Source organism: Martes martes (genome assembly GCF_963455335.1).
Source record: "Martes martes genome assembly, chromosome: 11".
Classification (NCBI taxonomy): domain Eukaryota; kingdom Metazoa; phylum Chordata; class Mammalia; order Carnivora; family Mustelidae; genus Martes; species Martes martes.
Window position 1 is genome coordinate 99,679,609 of NC_137899.1, and position 21,723 is coordinate 99,701,331.

Consider the following 21,723-nt stretch of genomic DNA (forward strand, 5'->3'; position numbering starts at 1 on the left):
ATAGTTGGAAATAAAAACGGGTAGTTCATCACAGTAGTCAGCGGACGATATGTACGTGTAGCCTGCTGAAAAATTTGATACCCATTGTGGCCTCTGTACTTTGAGCAAAAAGTGCTCTTTCTAGAATGTTCTTAGCCCTCTTTCCACCTGTCTATATTCCCTCAATTCTTAAGGTCATATTCATTATTTATATGTTACATGATACCATAGGTGATGATGAATCATTCTTTCTTGTGGATACCTAGAATATTTGTCATTCTAGACCAGACGTTGGAATTTTTTTTTTTTTCTGTAAAAGGTCAGATAGTGAATATTTCAGCTTTCGAGATTATATGGTCTCTTTTTGTATAATCTGCTGTGGATTTGAAAGCAGCCATAACTGAGTGAGCATGGCTGTGCTCCAATAAAACTTTATTTACAAAAACGAGCTGGGGGCCACATTTTGGCCTGTAGGACACAGTGTGTGGACTCCACTACTTGAAAATGCTTGGAGTTTTTAGAACTTGAGAGAAGGTTAGCTAATGGGCTCGTATTATGAGTGATTCATCAGTAGAAAGGGGGTTAAGTGACATACTCAAAGTCACACATTTATGTTGGAGCCAATAATAATAAGCAAATCACTAAACAACAGCCCTGCATTTTAAATGTATCTATTGGGTGAGCCTGGTGGTGGGTATTATGGAGGGCACCTATTGCATGGAACACTGGGCGTGGTGCATAAACAATGAATTCTGGAACACTGAAAAGAAATTTAAAAAAATACAAAAAATAAATGTATCGACTACTTTCAGTACTTGATTATATTTTATTCAGCACTGAATTATAAACTGTTTGATATTATCCTCTTATTTCATGCTTAATTACTTTATGTGGGTCTATATATTATTGGACTCATGGGGAAATGGGTTATTTTTTGATTGCCTAAATTAGCTAGAACAGTACAAGGCACAGAGTAAGATCTCAATGAATATTTGTTATTAAAGTCTTCCAGGAGAACATACAGTACACATAGCATTATTCTTACTTAAATGTGTGGCTATGGATTATATATCTGAATTTAGAAGGATGTAATATAGCCAATGTTTAAATTCTGATAATAATAATCTTGCAGCTACCTAAAAAAAAAAAAAAACCCACAAAAAATTTCTTATATCCCCTATATGCTCTTAGCTTCCTAATCACAATTTTATTCTAATTTTGTTATTCTGATTTATATGATTTTTTAAATTAATGAAAAATTTAAAATTCAATATGAACATGATCAATTTGTTGTGGAAGTACAAAGTCTTTAGATATAATAAGGATAACCTATGTTTAGGTTTTATACATGCTATATTTAAGTTCTAAATTTAAAGTAGCTAATGGATCATTTAATCAATTATTCATCAACTTCATTTTAATTACTCTCAATGTAACATTATATATGCATTGAATGTCCAATTTTGGAAGATGAGTCACTTATTGTCAGGCATAGGCTAGCCCTATTGAGCAGGTTAGACTAGAAAACACTTCTGCCCTCACGATCTTATTGATTTCTAAGAGCTCACCTCATTTCCTTCAGATTACTACTCAGATGTTACCTAATGCAACAGACTCTCCTTGGCAAAGCAGCAAAAAATAGGCATTCTCTATCTCTACCTTATCCTCTAACCAGCAACCCCTTCTTTCATATTTAACATGTCTAGTATTTATCACCCTATCATACTATGAATTAACCTTTTTGCTTTTACCTATTTGTTTTTGTTTTAGTTAGTTTTTAGTTCCCACTAAAACATAAATTCCACGACAGGAATGTTGTCAGTATCATCTACTGTTTTTGCTGTGCCTGGCTCAGCGTTGGTGTTGGGTGCGTGTTTGAATGAAGGAGATAAAAAGGAATGCATGTTAGCACATTCCTAATAAAATGGGAAATTTGGAAGTAATGATTACTCCAAGTCAATGCAGAACTTTTGTCAAAAGGTTATAAAATGTTAGATTCAAAAGAGTCAGCACTTAAGAAATCAAGGTTTTGTATTTGTGCTCACTGGCAGTTCACGGAATAGCAAAAATTTTTAACAATTAAGACAAAAATCCTTCACTGTAGATTCTTACTTTGTGAATTGGTAGTTTAAAAATAAATTTTATGTTCATCTTTTCATCCTTTTACAGTTAGCTTTCTGGGGAATATATTCATACGCAGATGCCATATTTCCCAGAGGTACTTGCAGCATAACTAAGAAAAATAAGAAATCTAACTATATTTTACGAGGATGGATATGTTCATTTTTAACTTCAGATTTGTACACACTTGAGTGGTGAGATAATGAATAATAATTCATTTCCCTGGTATCACTGGGGACTTCATTCTACTTGAGTGACTTTTCAAGAAAACTAGTTCATTCCTTCTGTTGCTTAAGTTTTCTTCCATTTGTAAATATCTGAGGTAGAAAGCATTCTAGAATATGTAGTGTAACTCTCTGCCTTATTAAACAGTACTGAGCATGTGTCAACTTTTGTGGAGGCTTGAAGACCACCTCTCTGACGATTAGGTGGTATGCCATCTTGTAATTTGGCAGTGTGTTTTGGGACTCTGCAACCGTCAGATTTCATTGGTTCTCTTTCTCATTCATTCATTCACTCATTCACTCTCTGAATGTTTTTAGAGCATGTGCCAAGTACCAGGTGGGGTTCCCATCACTGAGAAGTAAGCATTGAGCAGACTATCAAAAACTTGATTCCCATAGAGCATCCATTCTAGTGGGAGAGAAAGGAAACCAAACAAATGAGTAAAAACATACATGCTAGGGGCTCTGAGTGCTATGAAGTAAAAGAAAGCCAGAAGTGGGGACCAAGAGTGATCGTAGCATCGAGTTCATTTAGCTGAGTGGACTGGAGAAGCCTGTCTGCAGTAGTGAAAGTGACCTTGAGCAGAGACCAGAAGGAAGAGCCTTGTAGAGCTGGAAGAGTAATCCCGAAGGCCATGGCAGGAGTTGGACTGATGTTGCAGTAAGATGCTGCCCTAGTGGTGGACAGCAATGGACAAGGATGCTGGAGAGAGATGTGACCAGTCCAGTGGCCACCATGGGCCACTGGAGGGCATCAGACTTTATTTGGAGTAACTGAAAGCAGGAGTCAGTGGATATCGTGAGCATAGAAGCTATCTGCCCACTCAGATTTATAAGCACCCCGGAGGCCGCTGTGTGCAGAAAGCTAGAAAAGCAAGAGAGGAAGGGAGACGACTATCCAGTCTTTCACAACAGTGATCGCTGATGGCCACTTGGACCCGGTGATGTGACGGGGTAGAATTTGGGGTATTCCAGAATGAGATCATGCAACTCCGGATGCAGTTTCCAAGAGCGCATGCGTGGACCTAGAAGCGCTCCAAGAGTTGAGTCCTGGGCATGTTAACATTTAGACATTAGGAAGATGGGAGCAATCCATTGAAGGAATCAGAGCAAGCAGGAGTGAGGAAGGAGGAAACACAAAATCTTAATGGCTGTGGAAGCCAAGTGAAGAATGGCATCAAGGGTTCATCTGGTCCCAGTGCGGTTGATTGGTCGTATGGTGGGAACTGGTTAATTTCTCAGATGGCCGTGCTTTCCAGGTGGTGATTATTCTTGTTCTCCCTTACTGACCCCTATTTCTGAGGCTTTTTTAACTTTGGTAGGATTCGTCCTAGTCTTCTCTCCTCTAATCTCTATGTTTCTAATCAATTTTTCTAATCCTCTACCCCGATAATGAATAAATCCCTGAAGATTTCTAGAGAATGCCAGCTTTTCCAAAGCATGTCATATAAACACCACCACCTTTCCTCATGACCCTTAGCAGGTCAGCATTGAGGCCCTTCAGCAGAAAGCTTTTTATCATAGCTCCAACTCTTAAAAAGCAGGCGTTTAAATTATCACAGTTGAATTATCTAAATTCTGATCATTTGCTAAATGCAAGATCATAGATTTTGACATTTGTACTGTAATCAACAACTATTTTAACTAGGACATACAGTCCGTATTTTAAAATATTTAATTTTTTTTCTCTTTTCTTTTCAGAAAAATGTGATGAACCGCTTGTGTCTGGGCTCTCCCATGTAGCTTTCAGCAGCTCATCGTCCATGTCTGGGAGCTATTCTCCGGGCTACGCCAAGATCAACAAGCGAGGGGGTAAGACACAATTGATTTCCTTCGTCAGGAAATGTGTTAAATAAGGATGTGTTGTATTTAAACCTGCATTTCTAAAATATATTTTATTTAAAAAGTGCAATAGCTATAAATAGACACCTCATAAATACTATAAACCTCTTTTGTAGTCACTATCGGGGAGTGATGTAAGAAAATTTGGGTTGGAAGTAAGAGATGGTAAATTAAAGGGGAAGAGTTTTTAGAGTGTGTACATGATAATGAATCCCAAATGATATAAAAATTCCGAGTTAAGGAAGTTCTTGTTAATCAGAAAATCATTTTTTTAAAAGTCACAATGAATTGATTTCAAATATGTATACAGTGAATGAAAAAATACTTTGTATTCACTACTTATTTTTTATTTTTAGTAACATATGAACAGTATCCATTGAACAGATAGGATAAAAAAAGTGATCCTTGGTAATGTCTGTCCCCAGGACTCAGAATTTAATTTTGTTACTAAAGGTGCTATAAAAAATAGTTATACATTTGCAACTAAAATTTGAGTTTTGGATTTTAAAGTAATAGTATAGGCTGTAATCCATAGGGCAGCAATAGACAACAATCCATAGAAATGATTAAGGACAGAAACTTAAAACTCTCTTGCTTCAAAACACCACCAATATAAATAACAATGAAGGACAACTTAAAAAGAAAAGAAAAAATATTTTCTTGGATAAATAGGAATCAACCCACAAGGACCATAATTTGTCTTCAATAAAACTGGAAATACTAAATTCATATCACAGCCAATTTATGGAAAAAAAAATATAGATAGAAGGAAAAAGCAAGGGAAGAAGGGAAGGAGAACGGGAGGAAAGAAACAAAGAAGCAAAGATTAAAAAAAAAAAAAAGATAGAACAGGCGAAACCCAAAAGGAGAGAGAAAAAAGAGGAGAAGGAAGAAAAAATGACATGTGAAAAGAGAGAAAGGGATATCAGAGAGATTCAGAAAGACCAAAAGGGAGAAGAAAATATGTAAGAAAAGGGTAGAATAATATACACAGAAATTCACAGGTGTATGAAGGCACCTTAATTAGTAAAAAGATTTGGTGGAAGATACACAGGCAGAAGTGGAGGAATACAAATTTTAAAATATATGCTGCTTTGATATAAAAGTAGTATTAATTAGCTGCTCTTTTTTTGTAATTAATTTTCTTCTTTTCTAAATTACAGTATAATTGGCATGTAATATATTAGCTTCAGGTACACAGTATAATGATTTTATATATATTACAAAATTGATCACCACAATAAGTCTAGTTCACATCTCTCACCATGCCTAGTTACCATTATTTTTTCTTGTGATATGGACTTTTAGGAACTTTCAAATACGTACTACAGTATTATTAACTATATGAGTTACTTCTTTTATAACTGGAAATTGATACCTTTTGACATTTTTCACCCACTTTACTGGGAACTCCCTCTGGGAACTATCAGTCTGTTCTCTGCATCAAAGTGGTTGCTCTTTTTATAATATGATATTTGTCAGGTTATGGTCATGACAGAGTTGGTGAGTTACTGTAAGTTACCAAAAATTTTGCTTAAAGATGTCAAAGTAATGAGAATTTTAATTCATTCCTTTTCTATAGGTCATTTTAAACAAACAAGCCAAAAAATGTAGGTAGAAAATCATGAAACAAGGAACGGGCCATACCAAATAATAATTATGATGTAGACCAGCCAAGTACTATTAAATCTGGAGCAAAATGTATAAGAAAGAAGAAATAGCACATGTATTCCTAGATGTCAGGAGGATACCATATTCCCTGAAGGAGGTCCTGACATTGAGAGATCAACTTTAATGAGACAAAATAGGATCACAGAATATTTCCTTAGAAGGTTTCATAGGAAAATATGATTGATGAATTTTATACCCAGAGAATCTGGGCAAGTCAGTTTGCCTCAAGCACCTAACCCCTTTGGGAACACAAATGGTACAATATAATCAACAATGAGGTATGGAAAATAAAAAGAATGAAGAAACCATGACCAAAAGCCTGGTGCTGAGCAGTGAATCCATTTAAATATAGACCATAAGTAAGCAATTTAAGAACTACAGATGTAGAACAGAGTATAAATTTTATAGATGCAAGAATGTAAGAATACCAAATTATGGGAAATAAAAGATGTATGTAAAATGTATGTAAAAAGATATATTTAAAATAGTACAAGATGCCACTTTGAATTACTTAGAGCTATTTACCTACTCATATATGTAGAGTGAAGTATCTGAAATTAAACTTTTAAAAGTTAACTTTTTTTTTTAAACCTGGTGGGTGGGATTTGAAGAATGTCTTTACTATTTTTATGATAGGTTTCTCTAGTTTATAGAATGGAAATATTTATACCTACATATTTATGTAGATAGACTTATAGATACAGTATATATCCAAAAAGAAAGTTATTTCAAAAGCAAAAGAATATAAACAAAGAAAAAAAGAATATAAACAAAAATTATGGCTTTATAGTTGTTTGACCAACAGCTCATCTCTGTTTGACTATCAATACAATACATTGTCATGCATGGGGATGAAGGTGTGATGTAGCGGTTCACTGGGAGAAAGCATCGTCTGTGCTATAGTTACAGATTTACACTTGCTTATCAGTGTATGTTGTGTATACTTGCATATAATTCCTCCCCTACTCCATCACATAACAAATTTCCTGATTGTTTAGGACTATCCCACGACTGGTTAGATCTCCACTCCTCATGCTGCTCTAAGACACCCGTGTGCGGAGCTGGCCTTAACCCTAGTTGATGAGCTCAGTGTGGGTCAAGGTAGCAAGCATCAAAGAGGAGAGTTATTTCCTCTACAAGAAAAAAAAAAGGAAAAAAAAAGAAATCTACATGTGGTTATTTTCATAATAAATGGAGCTTTTTTTTCCTTAGTAAAGTTCATATGCAAACTCTCTTGGGAAAGGAGCCATGCTGACTGAAATTCATACTAAGGTATAAATGGCTAATAACCCACATCGATTAAGAATATATTTTTTGTTACTGCAGTAAAATATTACACTTCTCAAGAATAGATAAAGGCAGCAAAGACTTCCAAAGGGAGTAAATTTAAATATATGTATGTATATTATATATATCTTTTTAATATATATTTATAGATATAAAGATATGTATCTTTATTTATATAAAAATGAAAAATAAAAAGATATATTTATATAAGATATATAAATCTTTTTATTTTCATATATCTATATGTTATACACATTTATATATTTATACATTTATATATCTATCTTATGTATCTTGCTGGATATATATATATTTTTTCTTACTTCACTATTAGCAAGAATCATCTGACACAAACACCATATAAGCATCTGAAAGCAAGAAGTTCGTACGCTAACAGAGAAGGATAAAATAACTTACCAATGGTACAAATACAGAAAAGAACAAATTCAGTTGAGCATTATGTTGATTAGCATTCTTCAAGTTTTATCATTTATTTAAATGATATTTCTCAAATAAAGATTGAGTTTTTGAATACATAGAAAATCAGAGTATAATACAAATATACATTCAGATGACAGATTGACATATATTTTAAAAAATGAGTTTAGTTTTTGGGTCCCCACAGTATAAATCTATCTGCTGCAACCTTGATGTCAGGGGCTGGTTTATGACAAAACGGGGGGGAAATGTGATGCTTACGCGGAAAATCCACATGTAATTCTATGATGTCTTTTGGAGCCTACTACGGCTTTTTGTTTTTGTTTTTGCTTGTTTGTTTTATAAAAATACCAACCCCCTGAGATCTATCTTCTGGATTTATCTCCCTATTCTTAATTCACTACAGGCATCCCATTTTTGTGTCATTCTATGTCAATAGCAATTAGATGGGTTAATCTTTCCAAAGGTTAGCAAAGATACTAAACCTTTGAGAGTCTCATATGTGGAAAACAGTACCTTACATTTATATAGTATTTTACAGATTATAAAATGTTCTTCATTGTTCAATGTCCCCCGATCTGCACAACAACCTTGTTAGATAGAATGTTAAGTTAGAGATGCCAGTCATTTCTTCTGCCAGACTTGCAACTTTCCGTTCACCTGCTTTTGTAGAAATCATCCTCTTTCTCCTGCCCCAAGGGGTCATTGTTCTGTCACATGGTCCTCTTCTCCCAGATTAGAGCTGTTCATGCTCGATGTTGCCAGCGGAAGCAATATTGGTGCTGCCCTGGAATTAGCCCAAAGATAGAACCTAAAAAGCTGGAAGATATAAGCCAAGTTTGATTTATGCTTATGGCCAGAGCAACCCAGTCAAGAAAGCTCAGAGTTTCTTGAGTGATGTGGGTCTTGACTGCTTTTCTTTCTTTTTACCATCTTACCATTTAGTTTTCCTCACTAGACCCTTCAACACGCTGCTCTTCGGAGACTTTTTTCAAAGACTTGCTTCCTGGCTATTCCTTTCATTTTAGAAACCTGTCATCTTCTCTATTAAACCAAAGGGCAAGGAGGTATTGTGGGGGTGTTGTTTCGAGGATATTTATCCTTTATGTCTTCCAGCAGGGAGAACAGATTGCATTTGTAAGCCACATAATTGATAATCACTTCTGGGAGGAATATGTGTATAATAGACATCTGGAAAGACTGCTGGAACAGATCTCGTAACGTCCACACGTGTGTCTTAAAAAGAACTACAGTCTTTACCTTTCCTTAAAAGACACTGCTGAAGTTAATAATTGCCGCCATGCCTCAAGAACTTGGCTTGGTCAAATCATTGTCTTTATAATTTTCTGCCTCCTGTTGGCCAAGAGGGAGCGTTAGTAATGAGCATAATACTGACCTCCTCTGCTTACACTTCCATACTTACACGCGTTGGACCGCCTCCTCCAGGCTCCTGGGTGGTTCTGCAAATCATCATTCTTCACTGCTCTTCAGAGGTCTTTTCCTGCTTCTGGAAAAGAAATTTTTCTCCTCTTTATTGCATCCTCCATCTCCGGTCCCTGAGTTACGTTTGTAAAATACCTCTTCTTTCTCTGCTTTCTTTTCTTCCCTGTTCTGCTTTAAATATTAACAAGATCCATCACTACTCATTAGACTGTAACTGACACAGTACTGAGCTAGGGAAGCAATCACAATGCTTCTGGGAGGACATTGTCCCTCTCTGTGTCAGTAATGCCTCCTACTGGTGCTCTTCTGCTCTCTCCAGTCCCACACCCATTCCTGTTCCATACTGCCCCCTTCTGGAAGCATTTTTAAACCATTATTGGGAAGCTCTTCCCTTAGAATATATAACATCAAGGGTTAGATTATGAAATAACACTGAGTTCCCAATTGTTGAACTTTTTTTTAAAAATATTTTATCTATTTATTTGAGAGAGAGAGAGAGAGAGAGAGAGAGCATGAGCCGGTGGGGGGGGGGGGCGGGGAGAGAGGAGCAGAGGAAGAGGGAGAAGCAGATTCCTTGCTGAGCAGGAAGCCAGACTTGGCATTTGTTCCCTCAACCCTGAGATCATGACCTGAGCCAAAGATAGATGCTTAACTGACTGAGCCACCCAGGCACAACCACAAACGCCCCCCCCCCCAAACTGTTGAACTGTCCATGTTGGCAGATTCCATTCCACCATTTCCCCTCTTTCTTTTCTCCAGCCTCTGCCACTTACTGTTTCTCTCAATCTGTTCCTTTTCCAGCTCAATGAGCATTCATTATTAACTTTAGTATGAATTTGTTAGTTGTGTTACTTCTTCTAGGAGAATTTGCCTTTAAGAGCAGATCTGTGGGAGCAGGAAAATCTCAAGGACCGATTTTCTAATGTAGCATTTTAGAATATTTGCCATTCCTATTTGGACTGGCCATACTTCTTCATCTTTGAATTAAATTACTCTCCTGAAAACACCTGCTGACTTTGCCAGCTCTGATGCAGTGCTGAGCAGTGAAGAGAGAATGACTTGTGTTCATGCATAACTAGATTCCACTATGGAATCAACCAAGGATGAGCATGGGATTAGTCAGTTATCAATCTCTCTGCATCTTGGTCTCTTAATTTCTGTGTTTACTATACAACCTCTCATCCAAACCAGGAACTTTGACAGTGCAAGAGTTCTATTAAAAATTACGCCAGGGTGATCTTGCAGGTATGGGCCCCCTATTCATATTTTAAAATGGAATCAACTATATAGTATAGCAGAGCTCTTGTGAAGATTAAATGAAATAGTTTACACAATCTGTGTTGCAATGAAATGTTACTCTTTTTCCCACCAATTACCCTCGACTCTGAAAATCAACAGCGCAAATATTAGTATTTCAAAGTAAGTAAATACCTTACTCTTGTTGTTACAAAAGCAACACCTCCCTACAAAGTGTTTGCTAGAATTTGCATATTTACCGATGTGTATATTTCCCCTACTATTGTCTAAGAAAAAAATCATAATTGAAAGATTAGTAAAATAACATTTTAAATAATTTTAATATGTTCTGCATAATCAGACTGCTGTTTACATTAGCTTAAATGTTCCCCAAGTCTTTTCTCCTTAAACTCCTTTCATTTCAGATGAATTTATGCTAGTGATATGTGTTATTTTGTTCTGATTATCTTTACATCATTTGAATTAGATCTTACGGAGCCTAATATAATATTTGTTAACTCTATGATCCTCAGGAAAGCCAAAAATAATTGTTCTAGACATTAGGGAGAATAAAAAATATTTCCCCCTGGGCCCCAAGAGATACTATTTTTTAAAAACAGATTTTAAATGATTTTTTTCTAAAGTTATCAGTAGGTCTTTGTATTCACTTTTCTATTTGGATGAGAGTTATCATCTAACTAGCATTGTAAGTTTTAATTTATTCTTTTTATTTTAATTCTCCAATATAAATCAAAATTTGGGCTTTAGTGGGAGCTTTAAAAAATTCAGTGTGCAATACGGGATACATTTGTATCATTGACACTTGTTAAAAATGATAAAATGTTGAAAGCATAGTCACCAGGGAATGGCTCATAAATTTGTTTAGACATGCCTTTTTAATTTGCAAATAATATTGCTGTGTTTCTGCTGTGGCATCATATTTTATAATGTTGGAATTTTAATACCTTCTTTTGTGTTCCCCATAGAAATCCATGCTGGGTTTTGTAGCATTTCCCTGGAACACTGTTTCCCAAGGTGTGTGATATTAATACGTGCTATGAACACATACATATACACACATTTTCACAATAAAATTCTCTGGGCAAATCCTTGTATTCTAGAGGAATCAGAGAGACCTTCTTTGCCATGAAGCATCTTTGGGTCCAGCAGAACCCACATTCACATTGGCAAATGCTTTTTTAAAATCTAACCAGTCTACACATCATGGATTTTAAACAGGGTTTGCTTAATATACTTAGAAGTACAGATGAGTCCCATGAGTTCACTGCTATCTTTGTAAAAATGCTACTTTTAAAGGTTCTTTGATAAGAGTATGATGGATATGATTTTTATAGAATTAATTGGGGCAAAGGAGTTTTTAGGCTTGGGACATTTGAGATGAGAAATTTTTTAGTGAATTATTTTTAGGAAGTTTCTAGTTTGCTATTTTTTACCAACTATCTTAAAATTGCCACTGAGAGGCACCAGGGTGGCTCAATCTGTTAAGTGTCCAACTCTTGGTTTCAGCTCAGGTCATGATCTCATGGGTTGTGGGATCAAGCCCTGCATCAGGCTCCGCATTCAGAAGGGAGTCTGCTTGAAGGTTCTCTCCCTCTCCCCCTCCTCTCTCTCTCAAGTAAATAAATACATGTTTAAAAAAAAATGTGCCATTGAGAAAATTATGAGGTGGAATAAAGAGTACAGTTAAAATAACCACTGCTACCATCTTTGAAAAGGCCCTGGGATATTAATTCTCTAAAACTCTCTTTTACCACAATATTAAGAGCTGATTGTCTAAAAGAGTGGGAAATTGTGACTAATCAATTCAGATATTTCTAATATATTTTTGTAATACACTCTTCATAATTCTTCTTTATACACAGTATTAAAACCCCTCCTATTTGGTACTTGTCCTGTAAAGTTTAGGACATATGGAGTGGGAAAATGTCACATCTGCACCAACAAAGAAATATATTTAAATAAATATTTATTTTGAGAAGATGTACAGGCTAAATATATCTTTGTAGATTTCTTGGTGCAGAGTTAGAGAAAGTAGGTTTCCCTTCTGCCTTTGGGGACATCTCGGGCCACTTCCTCTCTTTACTTAATTGCCCTAAATTCCTTGCTTCTGTCCTAAGAAACTTGGACTAGATCATCTCCCAACACCTCACCTTGGCCAAGTTTAACCTCGATGCCTTGGTTTCTATCTTAATGGAACACTGTAGATTCTTAGTGGTCCACACTTGTTCCTCTGTGCATAGCTGTACTTTCCCAAATAACATCAAAAATAGCCAAGATAACTGAAAGAAACTATTTATCAAATAAGTGTTTTTACAAGTTGAATATTTCTTTCCAAACCATTCCAGAATACACACCAATTGTATATTTTGGACATTAAATGTTCATTTACCCTTTTGATATTTACTAATTTTGTTCAGAGAGGCTTTAATATTTTTCACATCTCTGCCAAGAAGGCGGAGAATTTATGTGAGTGATTTGTACTGTAACTGAAGTATTCTTCTTAAAACAGAATTCTTCACACAATATCCAAGACATTTCTTTAACATAGCACCGCACACATGTTCAACTCTCAAAGAATATTTTCTGAATGAATGAACAAATATATTGAAACATATTTATTGTACATATTATCCTATTCTTTTTAAACTTCCAACGCTCATAGTTTTTACATTGGGATGACTTGTTAAGCCAAGTGTGAGTATTTGCTAACATTTTTCAGTTTCCAAAAAATTATCTCACGGTTTATTTAATCACTGATGTAGCTACCTTTAGGTCCGTACAATAATAGGTAATAAATAGCAGTAGCAAACATTGTTACCGTCATTGTAAAGTAAAACAATTATCCGTTTTTTAGAACCGACATGTTGAACAATTGAGAGCTGGCCCCAGGGTGTCAGCGTTCTTCCGGTGCCTTCGAAATTGTGGAACAGTTGCCGTCAGGATAATGATATCCAGTAAAGCTTCTCTTATCTCAGGATATTCCTTTCATGGATGAAGCCTTCACTTTGAGCGGTTGCATCCATTTGGTAACAGGTGCCCTTGGGTAACAGAACACATTCCATCAGTCCTTACAGCTTGTGTGTGGTTCACAAGGAATACATTCTGTGTGTCACTTACAGCAGTATAAACGAAGAGAAAAAACAAAGGCCGGAAACGAGCAGGGCATGTCCACCAGTCACTGTCTGGGACACTCACATCAGCTGATTCCCAGAAGGACACTCCCCAGTGAGGGGCACTGCACACAGGGTCCACTCGTTCAACAGGGTTAGGATAAAAAAAAAAAAAAAAAGAAAGCCCAAAAAACAAAAAAGCAGACATATGAAAAATATACTTCAAATCCTATGGTTTCATTTCCTCTGTTCCAGATGAGTGACTCCCCATCATTCTTCAGTATTTACAGTAGTCCCCATTAATCTGTGAGGGATATATTCCAAGATCCCCACTGGATGCCCCAAATAGAGGCTAGTACTGAACTCTATGTATACTATGTCTTTTCCCATATATACATACCTGTGATAAATTTATAAATTGGGCACAGTAAGAGATTAACAGTAAGAACTAGTAATAAAATAGAACACTAAATATGCTATAATAAAATTCATGTGAATGTGGTCTCTTTCTCCCAAAATAGCTTCTTGTCCTGTCCTCACCCTTCTTCTTGTGATGATGAGAGATAATAAAATGCCTGGGTGATCAGACGAGGGGTGGTGAATGACGTAGGCACTGTAACGTAGTGTTGGGTTAGTAATACCCTTCTGGTAATATCTCAGAAGGAGGACATCTCCTTCTGGACAATGGTTTACCATGGTTGATTAAAACCACAGAAAGGGAAACCATAGACTGGGAAGATTTTTCCCTATTTGCATTTTTCCCTATTTGCTTCCTTCCCCTTATTTCACTTAAAAAGAGGGGGAAAAAAAAAAAAACAGGCCAAGTCATTTCCAAGGCTACTGAGAGGATTTAATTTAGTAATGGCTCTATTAGCAACCTGGTTAGGCCATACTTATTAGAATGAATTAAACCCATGTCTTAATACCTTTAGCAAATTAATGACTCTTTTCACACATTTTTCTTTGAGAAGAATTAAAAAAAAATAGAATTTCCTCTCTTTTATACTCATGCCTTCCAAAACTAATTTTAAAAATATTGCCACTAATAACGATTCAAAGCAGTTCAGCCTTTCTTAGCCTACTGCCTTTTCTATATTCTGCAAATGAGCAATCAACACTGTTTACTCTCTCCTTGCTTTAAAACCAAGATATATGCTTGACATGAATACTGCTGACAATAAACCATGACATTTAAGACAGTCTACGTTTATTGTTCTTGCCTCTTTAATGTTAAAATGTAAACTCAAAATGCAGAAAGCTTTACTCCTCAGGTTTTCACCCAAAGGTCACTTTTATTTTACTTTTTCTTACCTATTTTTATGTTCTTCACAATGCAAGGAATTTATATTGAATGTTTTTCTTTGGCTCTGGCTTCCTTCTCAGCAGCTTCTAGAATTTTGTTCCTCCGTGTCTGTTTTCCCACTTAAAAATCGGTGGGCCGTGCTATTTATTTCAGTTGCCTGGATCCTAATTGTTCCCTCAGTGTCACCAGACATCTGCAGTCGGGTGGACGGTTCTACCATCAAGGTGAATTATTTTGTATTAGAAGGCTTGTGCCTGAACATATGTATGGACAATGTATAATTACACGTGTTTTATGGATTTTTCCCTTGTTGGTATCTGGCACATATGTATTTTAGTGGATTATTAATTTGAGGTTTTTTGTTTGTTTTGCCTTCATATGATGCTCAGAATACTAGATAAGCCTTACAGGCTCCACTGTTAAAGGGATGAAAACTCTCGTTTACTTCCCTTTTCTCTTCCTCCCTGAGCGTTCTAGGGAGAGTGGAGGTCAAAACCACATGCTTCTGTAGTTTCTATGCTTCCCTGACCGTAGACATTCCTGAGTGATTGCTAGAGTTTCTTCTTTTCACATGTTGATGAGGCCATAGGGCCCAAGTAGGATTCCCAGAAGGAAGCTGATGAATTTGAGCTCGGAAATGGTACCAGCTGCAGGAAGATTTAGACACGGCAGATGTGAGGACCCTTTCCTCATCCTGGTAGGGCTGCTGATTCATGGCAAAGGAGTCCCAGGGAGGCCAAGAAAACCAGAGGTCGTCCCCCTGGCCTGCCTCCGCCCTAGTCTTTCCCACCTAAATTTAAACGGTGTTAAATTACGAGCACTTTCCATCGGCCTCCAGATTTTTATGATATAGATTGTTCTGCAGACACATCTTCAACATCTAATGTTGCTGGTCCTCCAGGAGAAGGACAGGTGTCCCCTTTCCAACAAGTCATCACCGGCAGCAAATGGGGTATCCTTCTCCATTCTTTGAGGGGTGTTTATTTCTATCTTAGAACTTAGCATATCGTATTGTAGATGTATTTGCCTGACCATGTGAGGCTGGGTGTAAGTTAACCCACGTCCCGTGTCTCATGCGTCTGTGTACACCCAACATCTAGCATGATGCCTCGCATAGAGCGGATACTCAGTAGACACTGAGACCAGCACTGGCATGGGCACATTCTCTGGTTTGATCCCTACAAAAACCCTGGGAAACAATTTAGAGTAAACTCAGTTTTACGGATAAGAAAACCGAAATTCAAGAAAGTGTAGACCCCTGCCCAAGACCACCGCTAACAGAAACAATCTCTTCTGACTTCAAATCACTCACTCTTCTGTTCTCCCCGTGTGAGTTTTTCTTTAGGAAAAATTGGCATAATATTTGAGTTGGTTACAGGGCATAGCTAATGTTTTCCCACTGGTGTCTTAGAACACAAACAGAAACATTTCTCTATTTTATTTCTGTAAGTACACACAGACTTTGTGATGTCTTTGCATGCTTATTATCTTTGTTTTAAATAATCAAAGAGAAATATATTGTTTTAAATATTTGCATATATCTTTAACAGACATGTCTTTTTTTTTTTTTTTACACTAAAAATCTAGCCAAACCTAATCTCCTTCAGTGTTGTTTCTGAATTTGTATAATGTGTGGTGGTAGGCAAAAAAGATGTAATTGTGCTTGAAATATTATATATGTGAGAACAGCAAAGATTGGAACAAAACAGTGAGACCAACATTCTGTCTCCCAGGAAGGAATTGAAATGAGGGAAAACCACTGATGTGCAGCACCACTGTGCTAGGAACTGACAGAGGCAATATTTTTTTGAGTCACTAACACTCTCAATATTCAAAACACACATGAAGAAAAAGCAGTAAGTCAGTACAAAGTGAAAGGAAATGAATAACAGAAATAAAACTCAGCCACACAATAGAAAATGCCTGAGAGCTGAGATTTGCTAGGTGTGCCATAAACTGAATCTTTGCTTGGAGTGGGATGGGGATAATCTGGCATTAATAACAATATCCTACTGTGTGATCCTTATTGATCACTGAGTGGTTCCTTCTCTTCCATCCAGTGAAGGATTCGGCATTCTCACAGTTTGCCTTTCATTTTGTTACTGTTTAGTAGAATGATCATACTTCCTGACAAACTGGAGAGACTGCCAAGGGAACTGATTCCACTCCTCACCTCACCCCCGATATTCTCATAGCAGAATAAGTAAAACAAAAACTATTGAGCAATTCTTTCAATATTCTTGTTTTCCATCTCCTCTACCTATTATTCAAGACATAACCATTTATGATGGAGAATAATTATGTAAAGAGAATGTGAAAAAAGCAGCAAATGCCTTTTGTTTTCAATTCAAAAGTTGTTCTATTTCAATGTTCACAATTAAAAAAGAGAACTTTGAACCAGATAGTTGTATTTTGCACAACAAACAAGCAGTGTTCATTGGTTCCCTGGCCAAAGGACCAGCACTAGCTGGGCATCAGACATGAGAAAGGAGAGAGACTATGTAACCTGAAAGCCACCTAACCTCTTCCCCGACGTGAGTGCCAGATGTCCCAGTGACCATCAGGCTGGGGAGGAAATACCCAGATGCCCCAGTTTTCGTGATGCTTCTTGGATACATCCAAACACTGCAATTCTAGCAAAAATGCCGCTTTACCTGCATGATTATGTCTGTCAAAGATTTCTCTACAGGGATCTGGAGGCAAGCTTTGGTTCTCTTAGGCCATAGTCCAGGTTTCTATGGTCCAGCATGCGGAGAAGTATAGGTAGAACAGCTCAGAAATGCCAACCAGGCCCCTCTGTTCTTGCAATGCTGGGAAGGAGATCTCAGAGCAGACAAGGTGTACCATTCAATGAGTAGAACAGGAAAAATGCTGGCCTTGGGTTGCAATTCCGCATTAATTTATTGTGAGTTCTTTGAAACTTTTCTTCCTACTGATATGACATACATTTAGAAAGCATCAGTTCTCCTTAGCAATTCATCAATAACATGGCAGGGATTGACCAAGGAGAGACAGACAAGCAAGCTATTTTGTCAGCAGCCCGAAACATGTTAATCAGCTTCTGGAACACCAACAATTTAAATTCAAATAGATTTCTCACTAAGACTAAAATCTAAAACCCTGTGATTCTATTTCTGTGTATTGGATTAGTCAAGATTTAAGGTTCACTTTGTTCTTAACTCATGGGGATCTCCCCTGCCATTTTTTTCTTTGTTTGGATGGCTTAGCTGGTGCAGAGAGAAAGTGAGATTCATTCCTTCAGATGCTCTCAAGTGTGATCTGTGCCAGTTTCACACTCGACAGTGGGAGTAACAGAAGGCAAGCAATGAGGAAATAAAAATCCTGTTATCAAATGAGAATTCTCCAGCTCACTGCAGAAAGGACTAGTATAGTTATTCATATTTCAGGCACCTCAATTAGACATTCATTATTCATAAACACTTATGTAACTGAGTTATTCAGGCTGGGAGAGAACAGTAGCAATCTTTCTTTCTTTTTTTTTTTTATTACTAAGACATCCTGTATCTAAAGAAGGAACAAAAAAGGAATGTAAAATATATATATACACACCCTGTCTGCGGCATGTAGATCTAAATTTTGCATTGTAGGCATAATACCTCCAACAAAACAAGGCTAACCTAGTCCATTTGGCTGTCTTTTCAAAGAACCAGTCTGAACAAACAGACTAGCACCAATTCTATTAGAGTGATAATATGGATGAAAATAGCAACATTGGTCATTTCGGCCACAGCCCTCTCAACAAGTTCTAACTTACAGTGACACAGGTCAAGACCTGGAAAGGTCTAGTAGACAAGACTAAGTACGTACCCAAAGAAGACTTGAAATGGTGTATTCAGTTGAGCGGGAGTGAGAGAGCCCAGTCATTCAATAAACCTGGACTGAGCTGAACACATATCAGCACTGAAGGTTCATGTGCCAGGTGGGACTGAAACATTTGAAATGTTGACAAGGGAACTTGTTGGGGACTCTGAGACCAGGTAATCCTCATGAGGAAGGACAGTGTCTGTCTAAAGCACATTGCTGAGGATCCCCAGCTCCAAATTTGGAGAAGACTCTGGTGGAATCAGCATAAATCAGAAGCATGTAAGCACGGGTCTTAATGAAGATGATTATTGAAGAGTTTCTCCACGTTAGTCCTTTGAGGGACCAAAGTTTCCCAGTGAAGCAGACAAAAATACTTCCTTCTTTTTCACCTTCCTCTCTCCTTTCCTTTCCCCTCACTTCTCTTTGTTATATATTCCCTCACTCACATATTTATTAAATACCAACTTGTTTTTGTTTTATGTAAGTCCATGAGCTTCCCCCAGATAGCTCAGAACTAAAGAACTGTGTTGGAGGAATGGCGGTGAACCTGATGATTGTACAAGAATTATTTCACCACATGGGTGTGAAATTATATAAATATGAAGATTTTTATGGCATCATAGAGAACAGATGACCTGATTTGCCGAGGAGAGTTCAGGAATATGTCTTGAAAGGAGGTAAAATGTTAAATAGAATTTATTGTGTAGAATCTCATCTAAAGAGTTTAATGTACTTGAAGGCATCAAAGTCAAAAATAATATTTGTTAAAGGAGGATTAGCTGGTGGTTTGGTTTTCTGAGAGTTTAAAGTGACAGTCAGTGTGTGGTAAGAAATATGGATTCTGATCACTGAGATTCTTGACTGTCACACTACGGAACAAGACAAAACCCCTGGTTTCATGCCCACCCAGCCTTGTTCCCTGCTTTTCCCCCATCTTCAGCTCTGTTTCCTGGTTCTCTTCTTGCCTCCCTTCCTGCTCCAGTCTGTCGTCAACAGAGCAGCACACGTAATCATTTGCAAGTCAAGAAATAATATTTCATTCTTCCGCTCAAAAACTCTCCAGTGGACTTCTGCCTCGCTCAGAGGAAGGCCTCCACCGTCCTGATAAGGACTTACCAGATCTTGCCTCATTTATTTGCCTGCACCCACTATCTCTCTCACCTCATTGACTAATGTCCTCCCCGCCTCTCCAGCTGCACAGACCTCCTTGCTATTTCTTATACTTCCCACTCCTTTGGTGTAAAGCTCTGCCTCCAGTACGAAACGCTCAGTTCCTTCAAGCTTGTACTCAAATGAGATCCCCTCAGAGAAGCCTTATCTAATGACTTCCTCAAAAATGTCCTACTCATTCACTCCCTCACTCAATGACCCTTTCCCTCCATTTTTTCTCCAAGTACTTTTTATTACCTAAGGCCTAGACTTGTAAAAAGAGTGAGATGATAAATTCTTAAAATATTTATAGAGAAAGAACAGTAAGGAAAAGATAGTTGAAGATGTATAAGGAAAAGGAAACAAAAAGATAGAGACAAGAGTAAAGGAGTCCCTGAAGTTTCTGTGGTGAATCAGAGGGTGAAGCCAATGATATAGATGAAGAGGAGAAGCAGAGGTAAGGAAATATTTAAAGATTCAGATGTACATATGGAAGCAAAAATTCAAAATAGAAATGTTTGATAATCAAATTTAAGAGGTTTTAGTATGCACATGCTCTCTGAAGAAATACCAGGAGTTGAAATGTTTCAGAGTTATTTAGCAAAAGAATAAGAAAAACTGGACATAGAACACCAAGAAAGTTTAATGTTTAAGGGGTGGGAGAGGAGCAAGCCTCCAAAGGAATTTGGAGGTCGCAGAGACATGAGCAAAACAAGAAGAGTGTGGAACCTTTTTTTTTTATCATGAGAATCAAAAAGTCGTATGCAGCAAAGGCAGTCCTATAATATAAAGACTAGACAATGAAGGTTTGTTTGTCAGTCTCAGGGTCACTTATGCACTTTACAAGAGTGGTTTTAGTAGAATTTTGGAGGAGGCATCCAAAATTTTGTATGTAGAAGAATGAATTTGAGCTGAGGAACTGGAGAATCATATGTAGATTACGTTTTCAAGACGTTTTGATGAAGGGAAAGAAGAAAATTTAGTTAAGTCAGGAGGTGGGATGTAGCCAAGATGTGTTTTCTTCTTTAATGAGTGAGAGCTAAGAATATTTTTGAGAAACAGGGATCCTAGAGAAAGGGGAAATTCGGTTGAGAGTACAGTCAATTAACTCCCCATGACTTGTGGAGTAAGATTTCCAGGGTTCTAAGGGTCTACTATAAGCTGCTATGCTAGGGGTTCAAGAACACTGTCTTTAGATTAATTCAGACTTGAGCTAAGACTTGTTCCTACTTCTCATTAGCTATGCAATGTTGGTCAAGTCACTCAATATCTTTCAACTCAATTTCTTCATACATAAAATGGACATAATAATATCTACCTAATAAGCTTTTTGTAAGATATAAATGAGATCAATTTTTGTAATTTGTTTACTATATTACCTGGCCCCTCTTGAAATAAAGATTGTTGTTATTATCTGCATTCGTAATATGCACTGGAAGTACACGTACGGGAGTTAAACAGGCATGAGAGGATAGATTCATCTCCTGGGACTGGAAGACAAGAGGTAAGACTTAGGGTTGATATATATAATAGGAGTTTGTAGATAGGAGAAAACTATTCAAAGACAATCATACTTAATGGCTTTAGATTTCTAAATAAGGTTTAAGGGAAACTATACTGTAAGAAAATGGGAAAGGATTAAGGGGCTTCTAGAATTGAAGGGGAACTGGGGAAGGTTATAGAAAACAATGAAAAGGGCTCAAACCAAACTGCTAAACTGTTAGTGGACGTGCTTAAGGACACAATTGTTGTTGAAGACTATCAATTTTGTGACTTACAGAGGCAACAATCTATACATTTGTTTGATTTTCTCTAGCAGTACTCATTCACGGAGGAATAGAAAAGAGAAGACAGAGTTAGGTTGGAGTTCTGCTGGATACATATCATAGGAAATTCAGCATATTAGGAATTTAATATGTTCAGATAGTATTCCTTGAGATTACCTATATCTAGGGAACATAGAAAGGCACCAAGAAGCCTTATCTAAGCAACCATAGATTATGTATAATACAGCCAAGGACATGGAAGAACTAGGAGGACAGGTGGTTACCACCAGATAATCAACTATTGCCAT

General features: G+C 37.0%; 1 protein-coding gene across 1 annotated transcript in view; it reads left to right on the forward strand.

Moving 5' to 3' along the window:
- Positions 1–21,723, forward strand: part of CNTNAP2 (contactin associated protein 2) — a gene marked incomplete at both ends in the record, with an annotated part of 1,866,690 nt that overhangs the window by 569,607 nt on the left and 1,275,360 nt on the right. Inside the window, 1 exon segment of the mRNA XM_080819035.1 lies at positions 4,026–4,136. Coding sequence (XP_080675161.1) covers positions 4,026–4,136 — 111 coding nt within the window.